General features: G+C 36.2%; 3 protein-coding genes across 4 annotated transcripts in view; all 3 read right to left on the reverse strand.

Annotated features, from left to right (window-relative positions):
- Window positions 1-1693: 1693 nt before the first annotated feature.
- On the reverse strand, window positions 1694-9012 carry srsf10a (serine and arginine rich splicing factor 10a). Of its 2 annotated transcripts, none has more exons than XM_089118048.1 (6): window positions 8844-9012; window positions 7061-7165; window positions 5446-5549; window positions 5137-5305; window positions 2924-2974; window positions 1694-2373 (listed from the first exon to the last, which is right to left on the reverse strand). In XM_089118048.1, exons 1-6 carry the CDS (start codon window positions 8906-8908, stop codon window positions 2133-2135), a joined length of 735 nt encoding a protein of 244 aa, XP_088974174.1. In that variant the 5' UTR covers window positions 8909-9012; the 3' UTR covers window positions 1694-2132. The 2 variants fall into 2 exon arrangements, with proteins under 2 accessions (XP_088974174.1, XP_088974175.1); XM_089118049.1 differs by lacking the exon at window positions 7061-7165 and adding an exon at window positions 6120-6386 and having other exon boundaries at window positions 5446-5572; window positions 8844-9002.
- A 1247-nt stretch (window positions 9013-10259) lies between these two features.
- On the reverse strand, window positions 10260-12537 carry fabp10a (fatty acid binding protein 10a, liver basic). Its single transcript, XM_039688894.2, has 4 exons — window positions 12403-12537; window positions 10841-11013; window positions 10466-10555; window positions 10260-10359 (listed from the first exon to the last, which is right to left on the reverse strand). Exons 1-4 carry the CDS (start codon window positions 12467-12469, stop codon window positions 10309-10311), a joined length of 381 nt encoding a protein of 126 aa, XP_039544828.1. The 5' UTR covers window positions 12470-12537; the 3' UTR covers window positions 10260-10308.
- A 1397-nt stretch (window positions 12538-13934) lies between these two features.
- Window positions 13935-22069, reverse strand: part of myom3 (myomesin 3) — a 63076-nt gene continuing 54941 nt past the window's right edge. The window contains exons 30-38 of the mRNA XM_039688891.2: window positions 20767-20854; window positions 19301-19339; window positions 19104-19209; window positions 18069-18229; window positions 17956-17992; window positions 16734-16756; window positions 16607-16662; window positions 15472-16533; window positions 13935-14426 (exon numbers count right to left, since the gene is read on the reverse strand). Coding sequence (XP_039544825.2) covers window positions 16267-16533; window positions 16607-16662; window positions 16734-16756; window positions 17956-17992; window positions 18069-18229; window positions 19104-19209; window positions 19301-19339; window positions 20767-20854 — 777 coding nt within the window. The 3' untranslated portion in view covers window positions 13935-14426; window positions 15472-16266. The remainder of the gene's footprint in view (window positions 14427-15471; window positions 16534-16606; window positions 16663-16733; window positions 16757-17955; window positions 17993-18068; window positions 18230-19103; window positions 19210-19300; window positions 19340-20766; window positions 20855-22069) is intronic.

A 22069-nucleotide genomic window follows, 5' to 3' on the forward strand; every position in this document is an offset into this window, starting at 1 on the left:
ATAATCCAGAGTTTTGAGAAGATTAGAGAAACTTAATTTTTCGCCCGAAAATGAAAAAAACGAAAGGTGTAACACTGTCGGTTTTTTTTTTGGGTTGAAATTTTGAATTTTGATATCTCACCTCTGGAAGGGTCTAGAGCCTCCATTTTTGCACTCAGGTCAAAGTCTCACAGCCCTCTGTCATAATCCAGAGTTTTGAGAAGATTGGAGAAACTTAATTTTTCGCCCGAAAACGAAAAAAAAAAAACGAAAGGGGTAACACTGTCGTTTTTTTTTTCGGGTTGAAATTTTGAATTTTGATATCTCAGCTCTGGAAGGGTCTAGAGCCTCCATTTTTGCACTCAGGTCAAAGTCTCACAGCCCTTTATCATAATCCAGAGTTTTGAGAAGATTGGAGAAACTTAATTTTTCGCCCGAAAATTAAAAAAAACGAAAGTGGTAACACTGTCGGGTTTTTTTTCGGGTTCGAAATTTTTAATTTTGATATCTCAGCTCTGGAAGGGTCTAGAGCCTCCATTTTTGCACTCAGGTCAAAGTCTCATGGCCCTCTATCAGAATCCAGAGTTTCAAGAAGATTGGAGAAACTTATTTTTTTTGCACCAAAAAAAAAAACGACAGGGGTAACACTGTCGTTTTTTTTTTTTGGGTCGAATTTTTCAGTTTCTCTGATTTTCTTGAAACTCTGGATTCTGATAGAGGGCCATGGGACTTAGACCTGAGTGCAAAAATGGAGGCCAACCCACGTCGATTTGCCAACGGCCCAATGACGGAATGGACCTTTTTTCGGCCTTGTCTAGCTAGAGTTACTGGAAATCGAAATACAGTGACTTGCTGGCAACCGTCTTGCCAGTACTGTAAAAATACAAGAAAATACAGGATCCACACAGGAAATGACTAACATTAATGCATTGATTGATTCCTAGGTTTATTTTGTTATGAATAAACAAATGTGCAATATAAAGGAAAAACCTTACGATTAAAGTTGTATTGTTATAATGTTCAAGTTTTTGTTCTAAAAAAAGAAAGATGCACACAGAAAATGACCAGATTGATTGATTCGAATATATTTAGTTTACTACAATGTGCAACTTGTAAAACAAAAACCTCAAAATTATAGTTGAAATGTTATACTGCTGGAATTTTTTTGACCTTGAGAAAAAGATGAAATTATAGACCAACAAATTTTATTTTTGGGAAGTACACCTGTTTTTCCCTGATGTCCATTAGAATGGACAAAAAAAAAAAAAAAAAAAACACCATGAAGGAAATTGACCATATGCACAGCTGCACTACTTTCTGAACAGCACTGCACTACTTTCAGCCAGCTCCTTGTTTCCGGTCTTCCATTATTGGCCAAATTGATTAATTCAGGTGTGTTTGACCTCAGTAGTCACGGCAACAATAATCAGACACACTTGAATTAATCAATTTAGCCAATAATGGCAGACAGGAAACAAGGAGCTGGCTTAAGTTCAGAAAGTAGTGCAGCTGTGCATAAAGCCCATTATATGAATTTTTTTTTTCATTTGTTTTCATTTATAGAAACCTCATGAGCTGGGAAAATGTACTTTTATATTTTTTAGAAACTTGAACCATAATTCAGGTCTGAGGGGGTTAAAATATGGACAAAATTATAGTTAACAATTGGTGTATATATTGAATGAAAAGCAGGTATAAGAATAAAACACTCATATGACGTTTAAATCGTTGTTTATTTAGCAATGACAAAAATTCTACGTCTTTAATATAAACTGATGCTACAATCAAGACTAAACTAAAATACAAATTTACTTTCAAATACATTAACCTTAAGAAAAACTTAAAGAAAAGTAACACTGCGACCTTTCAGAGGCAACACCAAAGTCTTTAAAATGTGTTTTTTTTTACTGTCTGCATGCATCTTTTGAACAAAAAATAGCTGATGTTCTGATCGTCTCTGACTATAAAAATAAAGCCATCTTTTATTACACTGGCATCAAAGCGATGGGCGCATTTCTTACAAAACAACGTTCTGAAACGGCCTTTGACAAGACTAACTTTCAAACAAGCTGCATCATTAGTTTAGGGATCTGATAAGCACGGTGTCATGATTACACACACGATGATAAGCTGAACACGATACTTTATTTACACTAGCGGCCCCCAGACTTGCGGCCGGCCCAGGACCTGGAGCGCGAGCGAGACGGTGACCGGGACGCTGAGCGACCCCGCGGTTCGTCCTCACGGGAGCCGGCGGACGGGTGCATGTCTTCCACCGGCGGGCTGGCCGACCTGGACTGAGACCTGCGGCTCTTGGACTTGTACTTTGAGTCCTGGGAAGGAGAATGCGAGGTAGACCGATGGTGTCTGCGTCCGTGGTCACGTGACCTGTGTCTGAGCAGAAAACTCTGATTTACGGCCTGTCTCCATAGTGGAAGTTAAAGGGTTAGTTCACCCAAAACATTAATGACTCACACAGCCGCGTCTTACGTCAGCAGCATCATTGAACGTGGATCCACAACAGCACCGGAAGACAATACAATGCTGAATAAAGTCGTAGTTTTTGTTATTTTTGGATCAAAATTTATTTTTTATGCTTCAAAACATTGTAACTAACCCACTGATGTCACATGAACTACTTTTATGATATCTGTATTTCCTTTCTGGACAAGGACAGTATACCGTACACACATTTACAATGGAGGGACAGAAAGCTCTCGGACTAAATCTAGAATATCTTAAACTGTGTTCTGAAGATGAACGGAGGTCTTACAGGCTTGGAAGGACATGAGGGTGATCATTTTCAATTATGGGTGAACTAACCCTTTAATGCATTTTTTTCGCACAATGCATTTTCATGTTTGAGTTTAATAAACCTTTAACACAATAAACACATGAAGCCAAGGCCTCAGATGCTGACTTGATTTTAATGCACTGGACTTACCTGTCATTCTCACGACTTCTGCTTCTCCGGTGTCTGCCGTGTGACCGAGAGCTGTCAAAAAAAAAAAATTCAATGGATCAATGTAGAACACATTGGTTTTTTTTTAATAAAAAATGTCATTTATGCCCAGTTTCACAGACAAGGCTTAAGCTAGTCCAAGACTAAAATGCATGTTTGAGCTGTTGCAACAACTTATCTCAAGATATATCAGTGCCATTGTTTTGTCTCCAGATACACACCAGTAATGTGTTTCCTAATACATTTACATAAAAAAGGCTTCTTAAACTCCCTAATTGAACTAAGTCTAAATCTAAGCCCTGTCTGTGAAACTGGGCAAAAAAAAACTAAAAAAAAAAGTCTGATGTGACGATTCGATATTATTGCGCTACTCCAAGACATGGTAAGGTTAACAAAAAATGTGCTGTTGATTAAAATGCTAAATTTGGAGTTACACTGTGAGTGTAAATGAATAGACTTGGAGCTGATAACCAAATGCACAGCACAATATAGACAACAGAATTATTGTAGACGAATATGCTCTGCCACTGACGAGATACGCTTAAAATAATGTCGGACACACACTTTTTACTGGTAACATCAGACATTTGGCATGATCAGGACACACAAATATTCTCCCATCATATTATTATACATTATACTCAACATAATACTGTATATAGTAGTTTAACGTAGTACTGAAACTAAAACTTTTTTTTCCTCACAGTAATTTTCATTGTGGGTGAACTATACAGTCACTTTCCACGATACATATTGTTGCAGATTTGTATTGCAATATGGGTAACACTTTACTTGAAGGGGTGTGCATAAGACTAACATGACACCTTCATTATCATGACATGACACATGTATATGTTGGAAGTTTTATGCATGTTTTATGTTATTAAATTTTTAATGCAAATATGACATTGTTTGAGATGTCTTTGTTATGACACCTTGACATAAACCAATACATCATAACCTGTCAGTGTCTTTGTCATGATAACTTGACATTACTAAGATAACACAACCTGTCATAAACATGATTAATGATCACACTTAAGAAAGCACCTAGCTTTATTGGTTAACATTACATTAAGCTGTCATGTGGTTGGTTTTGACTTGATGAATCCATTATAACTTTTTAATGACAAACTCAATTAGTACCACAGTAGTTGAGCTCACGAAAAATATTCATGACACAGTTATAATGCCTCATGACAGCCAATGTCAAAGCCAACCACATGACAGATTAACTTCATTTTATGTCAAGTTGATGACAGACACTGACAGGCTATGATGTATTGGTTTATGTCAAGGTGTCATAACAAAGACATCATAACCCTAAAACCATATTCTGGACAAATGTGGGCAAAATAGTTGATTTATTTTTAAAAAATACTTCCCTTGATCTGAGCGGTACAAGACTTGGCTACTTTTCCTAAGTTTGCCTCCTGAATTTAGTTTTTTTTACTAAATTCTACAATGTTAAATGGGTGAAAAAAAACCTCCTTAATCTTGTATTTGAGTCAAAAATGGGCACCCATAGAAATGAATGGGAAAAACTGTAATTTAGAGCATTCTAAAATATGCCAAAATAAGACACCAGATGACAGCAAAGTCACTTCATCTTTAGGTTTAGCTCTAAGAACTTATTGGAATGATATTTTAAAGTAGTTAAAAAAACAATAAAAAAAACAAAAGCATAATTTACATAGAAAATATGGTACTTTTTGAAGTAAATAATTTCAAAAATACCCCCAAAATTAAAAAAAAACACCATAAATGGATAGACAAAACTTTATCGAAGACAGTAATACAACATTTTTAATAAATAAAAATTAGGATCACACCCGAGTCCTCAGTGCCCACATTTGTCCACAATTACCGGATTAAAGGCTATAAAGTGACTACAGTTTGAGGGATACACATTGTCATATTTACATTCAAAATGTCATTATTGAGCGAATGACACTTAATGACAGTCGTCATAAACATCCATAAACCCTACTTCATATTAAAGACATATGTCATGATTATGAAGGTGTCACTTCAGTCTTATGCGCACCCCTTCAAGTAAAGTGTTACCACAATATGTTGTGATGAGATATCCTGTTACACACCTATATTTTATACATGTTATTTGGAAAAAAACACACAATTTTAAATTTCTTAAATGTACTTGTAAAGCTAAAAATGTTAAAGTTTGTCCTTACTCTCTCGGGCTCCCTGATGGGCGAGCGTGGCGTTCGTAGGAGCGACTGCGAGATCTGCTTCTGTAACTGCGGCTGCGGGACCGTCTGCGCCGTCCGTCCCGCTCGTAGTCGTCGTATCGCGAGTCGCTGCGAGGAGAGCGCTTCTCTTTGGACTTCATCTGACCGGGAGCTGCGCAACACCACAAGACAAGAGCACGTTCAATGGCTAATATAAAACGATTTTCAATGCATTTAAACTGGAGGATTCCAATCTTTGGAGTTCAACAAACTATATAATCATTTTCAACATGCAGAAAAACAATGTTATACTCTTTCGGTCTCCTTGAGCGAACTGGATCTCGATCTGCCGTCCACAGATCCACTTCCTGTCCAGGTTATGAAGCGCATCCTCTGCGTCGCGAACGTCCTCGAACATGCAGCTGCGGTTAAGGCTTTGCTTTTTTTTTTTTTAAATAAGAGTCTTACTTATCTCAGCTACACTGATGAACATTTATATTATACACACTGAACTCTCCATCAACATGATATTAATATTCACCACAAAATATGAAAGATTATAAAGCAAAACAATCAACTGAATTGGGGAATGTGTTGATGAAATAATGAAAGAAATTCACTAAATTTCCAAGCGTGTTCTCCAACCTCAGGCAATTTTACAGTACGTGACATGACGTGTGTTATTATGGACAACAAGAATATGGTGTCATTGCAAAATGTTATGTAATTGTGTGGCATTTTATTCCTAACATGTTATAACTTGGATGAGATGAGCTGGAAAAAACATTAGATATTATAGACAGGCAATTAAATGAAAAACGAGTGTGAATGTGATGATTGAGTGAGTGCCCGTAGTTAAAGGAACACTATATATGCATCTGTCGGCCAATCAAACGGAGAGAAATCATGGATAGGAAAAGCTCCTTTGATTACGTACAGAAATCATGTGCTCTGTAATGGTAGGATACAACATTAAAACGGGTTACCTTTAACATGCTTGACCTTTGACCTTCAGCTTGACCTTTTTTGTCTTTAACCTCCTCCGAGAAGGACTTGGGGATGTCTTTGCCCAATAACCTTTAGTCTTTTCCTCTTTCTTTGGTCAGACCGAGGCCTTGACTTGATTTTGGTCCCCTTTGAATCTTCAAGCTTTAACTTTCTCTTTATTTTCTTTGTCTTGAATCTACTCTACATCGGCCCTTTTAAATACTCTGTGTAGGGAAGGTCTCCAGAACTGTATGTCTTTACATTTTCTGAGACAACAACAGAGGAAATATCAGTTAGGAGACAAACATCTGACAAGTTTACGGCCATCACAGTCAAGCTTTAAAGGGATGGTGCACACAAAAATGACAATTTTGTCATTATCCAATCTCCACATACAATAGAAATACAATACAATAGAAAAAAAACTTTTGCTGATAATTTACTCACCCCCATGTCATCCAAGATGTCCATGCCTTTATTTCTTCAGTCGAAAAGATTTAAGGTTTTTGATGAAAACATTCCAGGATTTTCTCCATATAATGGACTTTCTTTGGGAACCAAACAGTTCAAGGTCCAAATGAGGCTTTCAGTGCAAACTACAAAGGGCTTTAAACGATTCCAGACAATGAATAAGGGTCTTCATCATGACCCTTATAAGGATGTTTTCATCAATGTTTTCATTAAAAATCTTAATTTCTTTTTGACTGAAGAAAGACATGGACATCTTGGATGACACGGGGGTTCGTTTTAAAACTGCCATGTGTCAACATACCCTAATGAACTAGCCGAACTGAACTAGTTCCCACCATTCACTTTCGTTATTCAGAGCATGGAAAGAAAAGGAGAATGAATGATGACAGATTGTTTATTTTCGGATGAAGCATCCCTTTAAAAGTTTGCAATATTTTCTTCCTTTTACACATTTGCCTACAAAGGATATTGTACGTATGCAAATCCTCTTGGTCGCCGTGAATAGAAGTCAACAGGAACGTAGACATCTACTATAGGTCCATAACGACCAAACTCACGACGCAAATCCTCTGGCCTAAAGTACCATGAAACGACAGGACATTCATTTCTTTGACTGAGTGCTTTGAGGATAATAAGCTGCCATTGAAGCGCTGAGATTTGCTTTCATAGAAGTCACAAGTCAGTAGCTATGCTTCCATCCAAAGTTATGAACACAAAATTGGAATATCGCATAAAACATTTGTGAATAAAGCAACGTTTCCATCCCATGTGTTTGAGAGAACAAAATCGTCACTTCCTGGGAAATTGGTGCAAAATATCTGGAATAAAAACTGAAGTTGCTGTAATTTAGAGGGAAGGCACTGTGGCTCTTGAGTCTTTTCACAATATCATAAATGACTTGCGAAACGCAAAACAAAAACACATTCGGATGCTAGTGTGTAAACTCAATCCTGTGAGACACTTCTGGGAGTGAATTAAACCACATCATTTTGATGACAGACTTTGGTTCAGGCATTTCATTCAACAATGTTAAAGCTAAACTGTGTAACTCTTTTAGTTTATTCTTTGCTAAAAACTTTCTAAAATATATGTGCTCATTAATGTATATTTACTTCGTTCAAGTAATAAAGTATTCTCGTCGTGAGTGCATAATATGCCATTGAAAATACTACGATACGGGTAAGGGGTTCTAATGTCGGTCGCCATGTTGCCCCTCCATCTTGAAAGTACATTAGCCAAAGAGGGACACACCAGCTAATTCAAGCTTCGCCTTTCGCGTTTACGTTTGAGTTAACACTCATGGACGAGGTCGAACAGGAAGCCATGTTAATCTTGGACTACACTGGCCACCGTAGGAGTTAAAACGAAATTCTAAACAAGCGAAACAAAATTCTAAACAAGGAAAAATGGTGAAAAACTACCCCAATCTCCCTCCAATCTAACAATTAATTTTACATTTTGTAGAAAAGGGTTTTTAAAACAATTAACGTTAGAAGCATATTTGTAACCTGAGATAAGGTTAAAATAAAAATATATAAATAGTAAAAAAAAAAAAAGTAATAAAATGACAAAAGCACATAATATAATTATTACCAAAACAAACTTTGAATAAAATCTAAATATAAACGCGAATTAAAGATTCATTATAATGGAATATAAAAATGCTGGGTTAGAAGTCAAGTAGTTGAAATATTTCTAACTAATAACTTACTGGGTTAAAGATACACTAACGTTAGTCAGTTAGCAGATACATACAATGAGTGAAAATAACAGCATTTTATAACAGGCTTCCGTAGACGGGCTTTGAGGCTTTCATATTTTGATTTTGAAACGCGGAAGCTGTCCTCATTAATATTCATGCATCTAACAACAGCCATAGTGGAACGAAACCCAATCCTGTTTCAAATCCTGCTGCAAATATTAGACAAAAACATTCAACATTATGAGACAAACGGATCAATTAACGTTATGTTTGTTTTCATTTAAGTTAACGTTACCCTTTAATCCATCTTAACTGATTTAACGTAAGTAGGAGCAGCCTTTTCGGCAATATAGAGAAAACCCACTCAATACTAGGTCCGTTTTTTTTAAATAACCTTAGATGAGAGTCTAATCATGGTGTATATTCGTGCACAATCACATTTATTATAGTTAGTGAGATTTTAACGACGCAGGCAGGCGTGAGAGCAACTCTCGCGGCGCGCAGCGTAACGTACACACTGCTGCAGTGACTAGTACTCATGCTCACTAACCTGCTGTCATCGGAGATGTTTCTGATGAACAGAGAAGTGTTTGGAGGTCGCATGTATCTCGCCATAATAACAAAAAACTGCAAAATTCAGGTCCACAGACGACAAACGGGCTCACAGGCCGCAGACCAGGCTTGATGTGCACACGTACACGCGCATGCGCAACCACTCACTGTGACGTCACCTCCGCTTCAAGAGAGAAAGAAAAATACATGTTTTCCTCCCGTTTCTTTTCGTCAAGCATTTAATAAAAAAAGAAAAAGAAATTATTTTTGCATATTATTTCAAATATATGTTTACTCGTTGACAACGAATATTGTTTGAGAAATGTTTTGGCGTACAGCTTACCTAAATATTTAATTGCAAACAAAGTCAAAGAGGTGTCATTCAAAATGATATTTATTTACCCAGTGAAACATTACTTTTGTAAAATGTAAAGGTGATATAGATTTTAACTGCTTTTTTGTGACAGTTGCCCTGAAACTGTGGTTCATTTATTTTGGCACGGCCCATTTGTAAAACCGTTTTGGCAAAATGTTTGTGATTGTATCACAAGGAATATAGATAGCCAATTTGTGTTGCTGGAAACGTTTATTTCGTCTTTTTGAGAACTGTTGAGACAATCACAGTCAGGTTTATTATACCATAAACCGTATTCTGGCAAAATTCCATGTTTAAACATGTACGTTTCCTGTAGGCTACAAAAATTCTGTTTTATATCATTCAAGAAATAAATGGAGCTTTATATTGAGTCAACGAAGCAAAAAAACAGTTAAAATGTAGACATTTTTTAAATGTATGAATATCTTTACATAGATCAGAAATAAGACTTTAATTGACTTCAGATTGTAACTGTTTGGTATATGATGTATTCTCTAGGCTAATATTTGTAAATATTAGGTCACATTAGTTAGGTTATATAAATTAATTAACATGACCTAACTATTTGTTACTGTATTTATTAACCTTTGTTTATGTTAGTTAATAAAATCCAGCTGTTCATTGTTTGTTCATGATAGTTCACAGTGAATTAACTAATGTAAACAAATACAACATTTGATTTTCAGTAATGCATTAGTAAAAGTTGAAATTAAGATTAATAAATGATGTAGAAGTGCCATTCACTAAGTGTTACCGTCATTTTTTTCCATTATTTTATATTTTAATGTTGAATTGTCTTTCAGGACAAAACTATTTCAATTAAATGTCAGAATGGGGCAGGCGGTCACATGTTTTATATGTTGTAATTTCATTGAAACTTTATTAAAGCTTGCTATTTCTGTTTACATTTTTACTGTTTCATGAATTATTTTGAACTAGTGCAATACCTGTGCAAAATCAGTTTTTTGTGTGTTTTTAGTATTAAAAATGTTTTTGTGAATGATGCAATGAAACCAAAAACACAACAAACTCACACCATTATGATAAATCAGAGCTTTATTTAAATAGCCAGTGATTATCAAACTCTTCAGATCTTTTTGCTCTTCCTGACCATGGTGGTTCCGGCTACTGTCAGGGTCTGGAAAATAAATACCCAGAGAAAATAGAAATATAACAAAGGTTCATAATTTACAGATGTAGACAGTTCTGAGCTCTAATGAGTGACATGCATCTCCAGTACAAACCTCAACCATCTCTCCTCCCTTGATCTCCTGGATGTGAGAGAATCGCTCCGTGTTACAGACCAGCTTCCCTCCCTCCAGTTTCACAATGCACTGGAAGAAAGAAACACAGCAGAATATAAGGCCAGTCCTTAGTCCCATGGCGTCACTTTAAAGCTTCTGCTATTGCTAGCCACTCTGAGAATCACCAATCTTACCTTTAATACATATCCCTGGTCTAATTAGCCTAAATGATTCACTGGTGCAGATTAATCTTTGTACTTTATTCAGTTGAGAATGAAGAACTTGATCTCTTGTGAAACTGAGCTCCTGCACACTATATCAACTACTTCAAACTTCGACATCTTATTACAAAGGCGTGAATTATACATATTCCACCTTGAGCTTCTTGCCGTCCATGGTGGTGATTTCTGCTTCCTTGCCGATGGTGAAGGAGTTGGTGACGGTTTTCCCGGGGGTCTTGGATGTGATGGTGAAGTCGTTGCCCTTTTGTTGGATTTCTGTCACTGGTTTAACATCCTTGGCCAGTTTAATAATATCTTCTGGCAGAGCTGAAGGAACAGAAACACACAGATGCTGAGAGACCTAATCACGACAAAGATGAATGATATTACAAATTACCATCCCATAGGATATGGAAGCTTGTTTTTGACACCAAATAAAAAAGTGACTTTTTCTCTCGCAATTGTGAGTTTATATCTTACAAATTATACTTCATAACTCGCAACTTTGAGGAAAAAAGTCTGTTTATCCTATTTCTCGCAATTCCAAGTTTATACTCTGCAATTCTGACTTTATAACTCGCAAATCCGAGTTTATATCTCACAGACTTAATTAGGCTATTACAATTCCAAGTTTATATCTCGCAATTCTGATTTTACTTCTTGCTATTCCGAGTTTATATCTCACAGACTTAATTAGGCTAATACAATTCCAAGTTTATATCTCACAATTCTGAGTTTATGGGCTATGCACGCATAAATTCTGCATTTGACGCAAGGATGCTCGTCCATTTCCGGTTGTGGGGATTAAAGCGCAGGAAAACCGAGGAAAACGGGATTATGGCAGAGTCTTCAAAATTTACTGTCCTCCCGTCATTGAAACGAAACGTACGTTTAGATATAATTTTATATAGGCCTATAGTTATGTTTATTTAATATCATTTTAAAAAGAAGCATAAACACAATGAGGGGTGTCTGTTTTATATGTTTTTGTGACTAACGTTCCTTTAGCATAACCATGGTGTATAAAATTCAATATAAATTCTCGGTATTGCATTGGACTCTATGATCGGCGGAAGTTATCGAGCATCCTTACACCTTCACCGGAAATACTGCCAGAGCCCATTTCTTGCTATTCCGAGTTTATATCTCACAGACTTTGTTTCTCACAATTCTGATTTTATTTCTCGCAATCCTGAGTTTACAGACTTTATTTCTAACAATTGTGAGGAATAAAGTCAGAATTTTAGAATAAAACAAAAAGTAGCAGTTACCCGTTTTATTTTTTTATTTGTGGCGGAAAAAAACTTAATATTTCCCAAAAGTTTCCCAAACCACTATTTCCCATCTTTTTTATTGTCACAGAATTTTAATACGAACAAAAGTTCGTAGTTCGTACAAAACATATGGTAGCTATCTTGTCAAGGATAAATACTTGAGAAAAGAGATAGAAAAAATAGAGAGAAAAGAAAAGAAAAAATTAAGGCATTTCACCGGAAAAAAAAACTTACCTACTATGCTATTAAACAGATGTAGTGTTAATTTCTTTCATTTTTTTTTTACTTTTTGGACATTATTTCCAAGTATAGCCTATTTTAACATCAATTCCAAATTATTCTAAATTTGGCATTTTTGCCATTCCATTTGCTGCCGCCGTGCGGTGCTTTGGGGAAATGCAACCCTGAGCATATAAAGGCTAAATAGGGCGTAAAAACTCACGAATAGCTCGAAGAAACTCCTCGTAGTTCTCCTGAAGATACACCTGCCATGTTCCCTGGAAAGCCATGTCTGCTGATCGGATCGGATCGGACAAGAGCCTTAGACCTCTTTGAGAAGCTCAGGACAATGTGAAGAGGATCATTTGAGTCCAGAAGCCTATTTATAATTCACATGTGAGTTTAATCATTGACATTTTGTAATTTTTCCCTTCTGTTTGAACAGCCCAGAGTTCACTAACACCATTTGTGGGGTAATGCCCCCTGAATATGGGTGCAACTGACCCAGTCTTTTTTTTTTTTTTTTTTTTTTAAAAACACAATTTAGTTTGATGGAATATTACAGAGCCTTGACATCAATTCATCCACTTAATGGACTTAGACATGCTTTCTGTGGGGATCCACGTGGGCCTGGTTATGCAAAGCGTTTCTATTCATAAAAGAATCCTGAAAAAAGTAGTTCTAGTTTGCAAAAAAAAATATAAACTGTTTTCAGCCCTGAGAATAAATGTTTCTTGAGCAGCAAATAATCATATTAGAGTGATTTCTGAAGGATCATGTGACACCGAAAACTGTAGTAATGCTGAATATTCAGCTTTGATCACAGGAATAAATTACATTTTTAAAATATATTCACATAGAAATCAGATATTTCACAATGTTATATTTCACAATATTCCTGTTTGACTGTATTTTGATCAAATTAATGCAGTCTTGGTGAGCATACCTTTTTTCAACTTAAGAGTATCTTTTGTAATAATCCTTTCTCACAGTCATGCAAGCTTGTTTTAATTTAACTTTCTCTTTAGTTGATGGATTTAAACAGGTTCAACGAAAGCACAACTTGTTCTAATACTGTAGCTACATGCATATAAGATTAACCAAAATAGTTAATAAATGAGCACAATTCACTTGAAAATGAGCTGAGAAGCCAAATGGATGAACTGCACTTAAGCAAATGAGAAATCACCACGAACAATTTTAAAATGAGCATCTCTTAATGAGCAGAATGGGATGACTTACAACATTAAAACACATTCAAACACGGTCCCTCCATGCACTCAGTATAGAAGACACTGTTATCATCACATGGCAAACAGCAAAACACCGGTGCAAATAATATAATGCACGAGACACGATGCTATGCATGAATAAATGCACAGTCCAGCATTTCATATACAAGTAAATAAAAGCAAACAAATCTAACAAGTCTAGAATCTCCTCTCAGTTTTACTAAAGGAACCGGTTGAGATACTAGTGTTTAAACACGAGGGGTGAATGACTTTGTGGACAGTGGAGTTTGCTTTCTATCTGTTCAAAAGATTCACCCCAGGATTGCATAATGATAAATGCAACAGGCCTCGATCTCTCTATTATGAAATATCCATCCATCCATGTACAGGCAAAAAATAAAAATCGATGGTGACACTATTGTAATGGGGCTGGAAAGTGTGTTCACAGTCAATCTGATCAAAGTTCGCAGTCCACTTTTATTCCCTGATGATTTATTTAGTTAATGAATGAAAGAGAGAGAAACAGGTTTAATTTGCACTTTATTCTGTATAAGGAATAAATCAGAGGAAACAAACCACAAATAAAATCAGTTCAGTCTTCAATGCCTTTTAGGACACTCACATTAAAGGGGTCATGAACTGGCTTTTTAAATTTTATTATATTGTTGTCTGAGGTCAACTTATGACGTTCGCTTGGTTTTTGCATTCTAACACATCAAAATGAATAAGTAATAGGCTTATTTGTACCCTAGTTTTGAGCCCAGCTGAAAAACGCTCGGTTTTTATGGGCGTTTCGCACTGAAGACTTGGAAGTTAACGCCCACTGCTGTGATTGGATAACAGTTTTGCATATTATAATGAGTTTCGACTCACCCGTCGGTGCATTTGGGGGAAATTGTTTTGAAACGTCCAATGTTGTACGATGGCGACCGGAATGATTCGCCCATACATGTTCGACCCAGAGTCCGTGTGTTGCACCATTCCTGTCGGAGACGGCACAGCACCGTTCTTTACTCTTATGCTACGTTCACACCGGACGCGAATCGCGCGTCAAATTCGCGCCTGACGCGTCTAGTTTGACGCTTGACCACTAGTGTTAATTCGCGTGTCAAGAGCGAAACTGCCGCGCGTAAAGTTTGAAGCGAAATTTACGCGCGTCAGAATCAAAATCCGTTGGCGGCCATTGTTTTTATGTCGACCGAGCATTCATCAAGAGAGTTACCGCTCTGTATTTACTCTGGAGAGTAGTACAGTGGCGTGGGGATCATCGTCGCTGTATATTTGTGTCCACCGGACCCTTCAGAGCCGAACCGTTTGGCGAGTTTCACCATTTGCTCGCTCCAGGAGCTGCGCTGGATGACGGCCGCTGTCAGCGGTACTTCCGCCTGTCACGCGCCCAGTTTGATGACCTGTTGTCCTGCATCTGAGCGAGGATCACCCTCGCCCGGCCCCTCATCCATCTAATCTAGCTGTCATTTATTTTTGTTTTGATAATAAATAGAGCCAGCCTTCAAAAGTTATTAACCTGTCCTGTGATTTTTTTCTCTCTCTCACGTCCAGACACGAATTTATGCACATATGTTGATTGTCTTTACAACATAATACTATTTCTAGATATGGAATGAATAACATTCAATACAAAATGAACATGTCTCCATATAGAAATAATGTTTTAAGTGATGAAACATTTGCTTTGTTGTGCATAATCCCACCATGCATTTAGTCATATTAACAAAATAATTTATTGAAGCATCCAGACACTTCACCACGTGAGCAAGCAGCTAGGCTCCTGATTGGTTAACGCGGCGCGAATTCACGCCAAAGTTCAGATTTTTCAACTCGGGCGGCAGACGCGAATTCGCGTCAAACGCGTGAATGCACAACGCTCAATTCGCGCCATTCGCGCCAACTTGACGCGCGAATGAGGCGTATTCGCGTCTTCCGCTCCACGCCTCATTCGCGCCGCAGGACTTTTTCACGCGCGTAAAGCGTCTTTGCATTGACTTAACATTGAAATCATTCGCGCCTGACGCCCTATTCGCGTCCGGTGTGAACGTAGCATTAATCGGTCTGCAAAGCCAGTCTTGTTTATAAAACAATCCTCAGTAAAATGAAGCGAACAGACAGACAATATTTTACCTAATCAGTTGGAACGCCATTAAAAATAAAGTTTATCCATGCAGTCCTATTGGAAACATGAGGAAGCTTATGCAGCGACTGTCTTCTTCCACAATCAGGCACTGCACAATATTCTGTATTGCTCGTTAGCTCGATCCGGTTTGTCATCACGAGGTAGGCATCTATGTTAGCACATTAGCTATACGTGTAATGCGCGAATCGGTGGGCGGGGCTAAACCGGCCGTGTTGAAGTAGGCGTCGATCTTCTTCTCCGGGGGTGGGGTTTTATCCTCTTTGTCGTCATAGTTCCCCACTTTGTAAAACGAGTCGTTTGCTGAGCCTGGTGTCAATAAAAGCTTTTATTGGACTAACTAGGACATTTTCAGTTCTGAAACTTACAGGATATTCTTATAATATGATGACCTCTTAGATGTCAAAAGCTCAAAGAAAATTTGATTTCTCAGTTCATCACCCCTTTAACAGTCACCCACGCACCAAAAATGAACAAACACATGCCATGTAAATAAGGCAAGCTTGTTTTTGCCACACAATAAAAAAAAAAAGGTAATTACGACTTTTTCTCTCACAACTCTGACTTTTTTCTTGCAATTGTGAGTTTATCTCATTGGAGAAAAAAAGTCTGAATTGTGAGATAAAAAGTTTTAGAAACACGCTTCCAGCCTAGAAATCACTGTTGACTTGAACTCAAATGATGAGTTTGTCCTGATGTTACTGATTTACAGTTGCACTGCATCTGCTCGAGGCTTTTCTCCTTGTTTATACACACTGACGGTCACGGGAACCGTCTGCGATCCGTGTTTATTGCGTACGAAGATGCTATAGTTGCCCGAGTCCTCCATGGTCACGTGGTTGACAGTGAGCGTGGACGATTGGTTCTCGTGTGTGATGTTATACTGGCCGCTGGAGACGAGCTCTCTGTCGTTCTTTAGCCAGAACATTTCCGGCACCGGGTCGCCATCGGCGAAACACGTCAGACAGAGAGACTGGAGAGACAGACGGGACGATTGTGTGAGCTGAAGTAAGAGTCGATGAAACACACAAGTGATGGAGACGTACCTTCTCCTCCATGATGGCCACCACATCAGGAAGACCCTTCGTGACTTTGGCTCGATCTGTCAGAGATGGACAGTTATGATGAAGTGTGTGAATGCTTTACGAAAACACAAGACAAACCAATACTTACTCTTCTCAGCAAACTCCACTTGCCTGTGAATGAAGACGAAACAATACAGTTATATAGTGAATGAGTTTGCAAACACCACCGAACGTTTATCTGCGCAAGATTTCAACTAGTGTTCAACTTCCAACCTTTTAATAAATATAATAAAAGAGATTTTGTATTTTTGATAATAGTTTTTTTTGTAAATAACTGGTAAAATGATATTTAATTGTATGCATTTCTGTATATATGTATATATATATATGTATATAATTGCTATTAAGTGTATATAATATTGTTACTTACATTACAAATTTCTTAACAGACAAAAAAATTAGATTAAGTTTTGCAGTCACAATTCCTTTTTAATTCAATTTTTTTGTAAATGACTATTATATTAGACTAATATTCATTTTCAATATTATATTCACCTGAATACCACTGAAGGTTTTTTAATGAGATGTAAAGTAATATTATAACCTTACAATAAATATAAAGAAAAATTGAAGCCACCTTCATTTTAAACTATATACTTACATTACTAATAAAAAAGTAGATAGTGTTTTGTAATATTCAATTCATTTTCAATCCAATTTTTTTGTAAATAAGTGGTAAATGATATATATTTTATATATAAAATATAATATAGGCCTAAATAAAATATAAATATATTATTTTGAATATAAATATATTATATAATATTTATCAAAAAAAAATATATATATATAAATTATAAATAAATATAATATTTAAATATATTATATTATTTTATTATTTCATATAGAAAATTGGTCTCCTTAAAGTTTGGATTTTTCCTAATTTAAAAAAAAATTAAATTAAATTAATCAATTTCCAAAAGATGATTTTTTTATTCCTCTTTTATTCAACTGTAGCATGGGTGTGTTGCACTGTATAGTAACCCTGAACTGAGCTAACTGACAACTCTTTATAATTTTTCCTAAAATTTTGGTAGAAAAATAAAAAAAATATAAAGCCATAAAATGAATGTGCATAGCTGGTAAAAGCTGATTGGATCGTATTACTAATACACATACATATACACACTATTAGGAATAAGATCCAATCAGTTCTTACCACTGTATGAGCACATTTTACTGAAAGATCACACTGTTCACAGAAATAGCCATTCACTCTAATGGACTAGTTCATCTGAGCTAGCGACGGTCACCAAAGAGGGCGGAGCTTCAAATTCAGCTGATGAATATTCAAAAGCATCTTGACTTACTTTAGCCTCTGGTATTCCAGCAAAGCATCTGCAAAAGCTACAGAGAAGAGAGAGAGGTTTAGGCTTCAGGCTTCATCATCGTCCTGCTCGACGCGCATGTTATGTGGCTGTACCTTGTCCAGACAGATCCAGAGAGCGCTGGTGTGTTTCCTGGCCGTCGAACATCTCCAGGGTGTACTTCCCTTTATCACTTTCACTGGGGTCAAATATCTCAATCCAAAGCTTCTGCATGCTGCTGCCCGGCCGGCTCCGCTCCTCAGCGACTCTCTTGTCCCTGTCACGCAGAGAAAGTCCAACCATCAAAGGAACAAAAGACTTTATATGTTAATTTAGTATCATTGAGATACTGTTATTTGCTATTTTTAAATGGTCTTTATCTTCATATTTTTTTGTTTAATTTTTGTGTTTTTGTAATTTTTTGTGCCTGTATAATTTTTTATTTCAGTTTTAGTTATTTTAACTTTTTTTTTTATCATTTATTTTATTTCAAGAACAATTTTTTTTTACTGTTTATGGTTTTAGTACTAGGTAACTATAATAACTTTGAACTGAGTGAACTGACAACTTTTAATATTTTTTCCTACAATTTTGGTAGAGGACTAAAAAAATATAAAGCCATAAAATGACTGTGCATTGCTCAGATTGATCAGTCGTTATTTTGTTTAGTATTTTTTATCATGCAGCAGAGCATGATTCCGGCCAAATTGATAATCAATCTTTTATTTTATTTTATTTTTTAAATAGTTTGTTTCAAATAGAGATCACGATTCTGGACAGACAACTAAACAAAATAACTTGTAATTGACTAGGTACTGACAAAATGTTAGTTGGCTATAGTCTATTTAAAAGAACATTTAACTTAAAACATAAAGACTTCACTTGTTTCCTGGATGAATCAGCATTTTTGAACAAATCTCTTGAATGAAATGGTTAGGATCAGTTATTTGGTAAATGGACTGCATTTATATAGCGCTTTCACAGAGCCAATGGCCACCAAAGCCCTTTACATTTAGCCTCACATACACCCATTCACTCATCATACACATTCATACACATATTTGGATTCATTTCAAGTACTAAAATATTAGGTAATGTGAAATCTGAAGCAGAACTCTTCCATATACATCATTGGCCGTATAAAAACTCACTTGAAGTGCCAGCTGGTCTGCATGCAGCTCATGTAGTATTTGAGGGAGCAGTAGAGCTTGAAGCCCTGAGCAGTGCACTGGATCCGCACTGGACCTGCAGAGAGCGCTGTGACACACACACACGGCCGAGATTACATCACTAGCTACGATTTTACATGAGCATGAGCGTCTGAAACATCATCACGTGATCCACCTACCGCACTGTTTGTTGAGCTGCTGCACCATATGCTCAAATTCTGAGGAAAACAAAAACAAAAGATCTTATTAGTATCATTTTGGCCGGGTATCACTTTAAAACAAGGCCCTATTATTCAATGCAATGAGCAATACATTTGTTACATGATTTATTCATCTTAGTTGATAAAAAATACATCTGTTCATTGTTCATGTCAGCAGGTCCATAAACAACCTTTATTTTTAACAGTTTTTTTATTGAATTTCTATTAAACCATGTAACATTTTCTACAACAGCACATGTTGGGACAAATCTATACAAACATATTACGGCTGTATTATACAGATGTTCATCAAAATGAAAGATACACCCCAGCCTACCCAACCAACCCTCCCAGTTCGTTCCCTTGAGTCCAGATCTTCACAAGAATGATTGCCCATTAAAGTGCTTATCCAACTAAGGATTGCAGATAAAATATACAACTTTTGAATTTAATAATGTATTAGTAAATGTTGGAATGAATATTAACTAAGATAAATCAGATTATTTTAATAATGTATTAGTAAATGTTGAAATTAATATTAAATAAGATGAATAAATTACTTAGAAGTATTTTTCATTGGTAATTAATGTTAGCAAATGGAAGCTTAATGTAAAGTGCTTCTGATATTTCATTTACAAAACATTTTGAAAATAAATCACCTTCACATAGAAGTAGCCTATTAATTCTACATTAGAATACTTAATTCATTACAGTGATTTTACTACAGTTATGGAGTAAACCTAAAACCCCTTAAATCACTTAAATAAAAATAAACCACTATATATGTAAGCCTACATATATTTATAATTTTTAATTTTTATTTTCTAGAGTGTTTAAAATATATAATATATATTTAAAATGTGTGTATATATATAAACTGTATATATATATTAAAATTATAATGATTAAAAATTCTTTCAGTAAGTATAGACACACACGTTGATAAAAATAAACCACTATATATAAGCCTACATATATTTATAATTTTTAAATTTTATTTTCTAGAGTGCTGAAAATATATAATATATATTTAAAATGTGTGTGTATATATATATATATATATATAAACTGTATATATATATTAAAATTATAATAATTAAAACCACTATATACAGTATGTAAGCCTACATATATTTATAATTTTTAATTTTTATTTTCTAGAGTGCTTAAAATATATAATATATATGTAAAAAAGTGTGTATATATAAACTGTATATATATTAAAATTATAATAATTAAAAATTCTGTCAGTAAGTATACACACACACGTTAAATATATATTACAGATATTTTAAGCACTATTTTTTTATTTTAACATAAAAAAAAAACATTTTTAATGAATATATCTTTAATCCTACTTTGAAATCTTGAAGTGTATATGATACCGTCTTTACACACAATGGCGTGAGAATGAGATGACAGATAGTAAATCATGTTCTTCTCACCATCATCGATCAGCTCCAGGACACTGTCATCTTCTCCTCTGCTGTCGCTCACTACAGCCCTGTACACACCCAACTCTTTCCTCGTCACCTGAGCCATTATGACAAATCACACGGGTCAGTCTTATTCCAGGCTCAATTACGCACTAATAGCCCTTTAATCGGCAAGTGCCAGGAAGATTGGTGGAAGGAGCGCTCCTCTATCGGGCGATTAAAGGAATGTTCCGGGTTCAGTACAGGTTAAGATCTATTGACAAAATTTGTGGCAGAACATTGATTTCCACAGAAAATTATTTCAACTATTTTTTTTAAATGTATTATTTGTGTAAAAGCCAAAGCAACTCATTAAGTTTTCAGTAAAAATCAATTTCTTTTGCAGATATAATCCTAAACCACCCTTATAATTCTGACATTACACTCTAAAACATGCAGGGTTGTTTTAAAGGGATACTTCGCCTCTGGAAAGATGAATGTGAATTTATGTAGAAGAAATGTGAAATTATTTTTTAATTTGGAGCTTTCTAGACTGAGAAAAGCCTGAAAATGTCTTTTTGGCTTATGTGGATGAAAGACAACAACTCCCAGAATGCACTTGCTTCACTGCCCTAGGAGGCCACGCCTACCGGTAACAGAGCGCAGTCGTTAAACAACAAGTCTAGGCTACTAGTGAGTCTCCGTGATGTGTCTGCCCGAAAATGTGTTTCGAGATCGCCCAAAATGTCCGGGATTCGGCTTTTGCGTTCTACAGTCGCCATTCATTATGTTTACTGTGGCGAGCGGGACGAGTGAGGGCCGCGGGAGAACGGCGCGTGATTACCGATGAGACGCACCGGTCTCGTATCTCTCACGGAGGAGTGGGAATTTTCTTAGCAATGTTAAAACGCACATCAACCGATCACTTGTTTAGCGTTCATGTAAACACTACATTCAGATCCACCAATCGGAATGAATTCAGTTAGATTGAAACAAAAGCTGTGCTTGTAAACAATGAATGGCGACTGTAGAAAACAAAAGCTGAATCCCGGACATCGACGGCCGGACATGTCCGGGAAAAAGAGGATGGTAACCCCTACTACTCAGAACAAGAGCCTGCTAGCTTAGCTTCCAAAAAAAGATGGCCGACATTATGTGTTCATTCTGTGAGTGAGATCGCCCTCTATGGGCGGGTTGAGGACATGCGGGACAGACCCGACTACTGACTGTAGTCTTTAGCCTCTGGACAAATAATCCTCATCTGACCAAAATGACAATTCCAGACAAAAAATACATAAATCTCTCATCTCAGGGGGATATGAGGGTGGAAAGC

The sequence above is a fragment of the Pimephales promelas genome, chromosome 12, assembly GCF_988280905.1.
Source record: "Pimephales promelas chromosome 12, fPimPro1.hap1.1, whole genome shotgun sequence".
Lineage (NCBI taxonomy): Eukaryota > Metazoa > Chordata > Actinopteri > Cypriniformes > Leuciscidae > Pimephales > Pimephales promelas.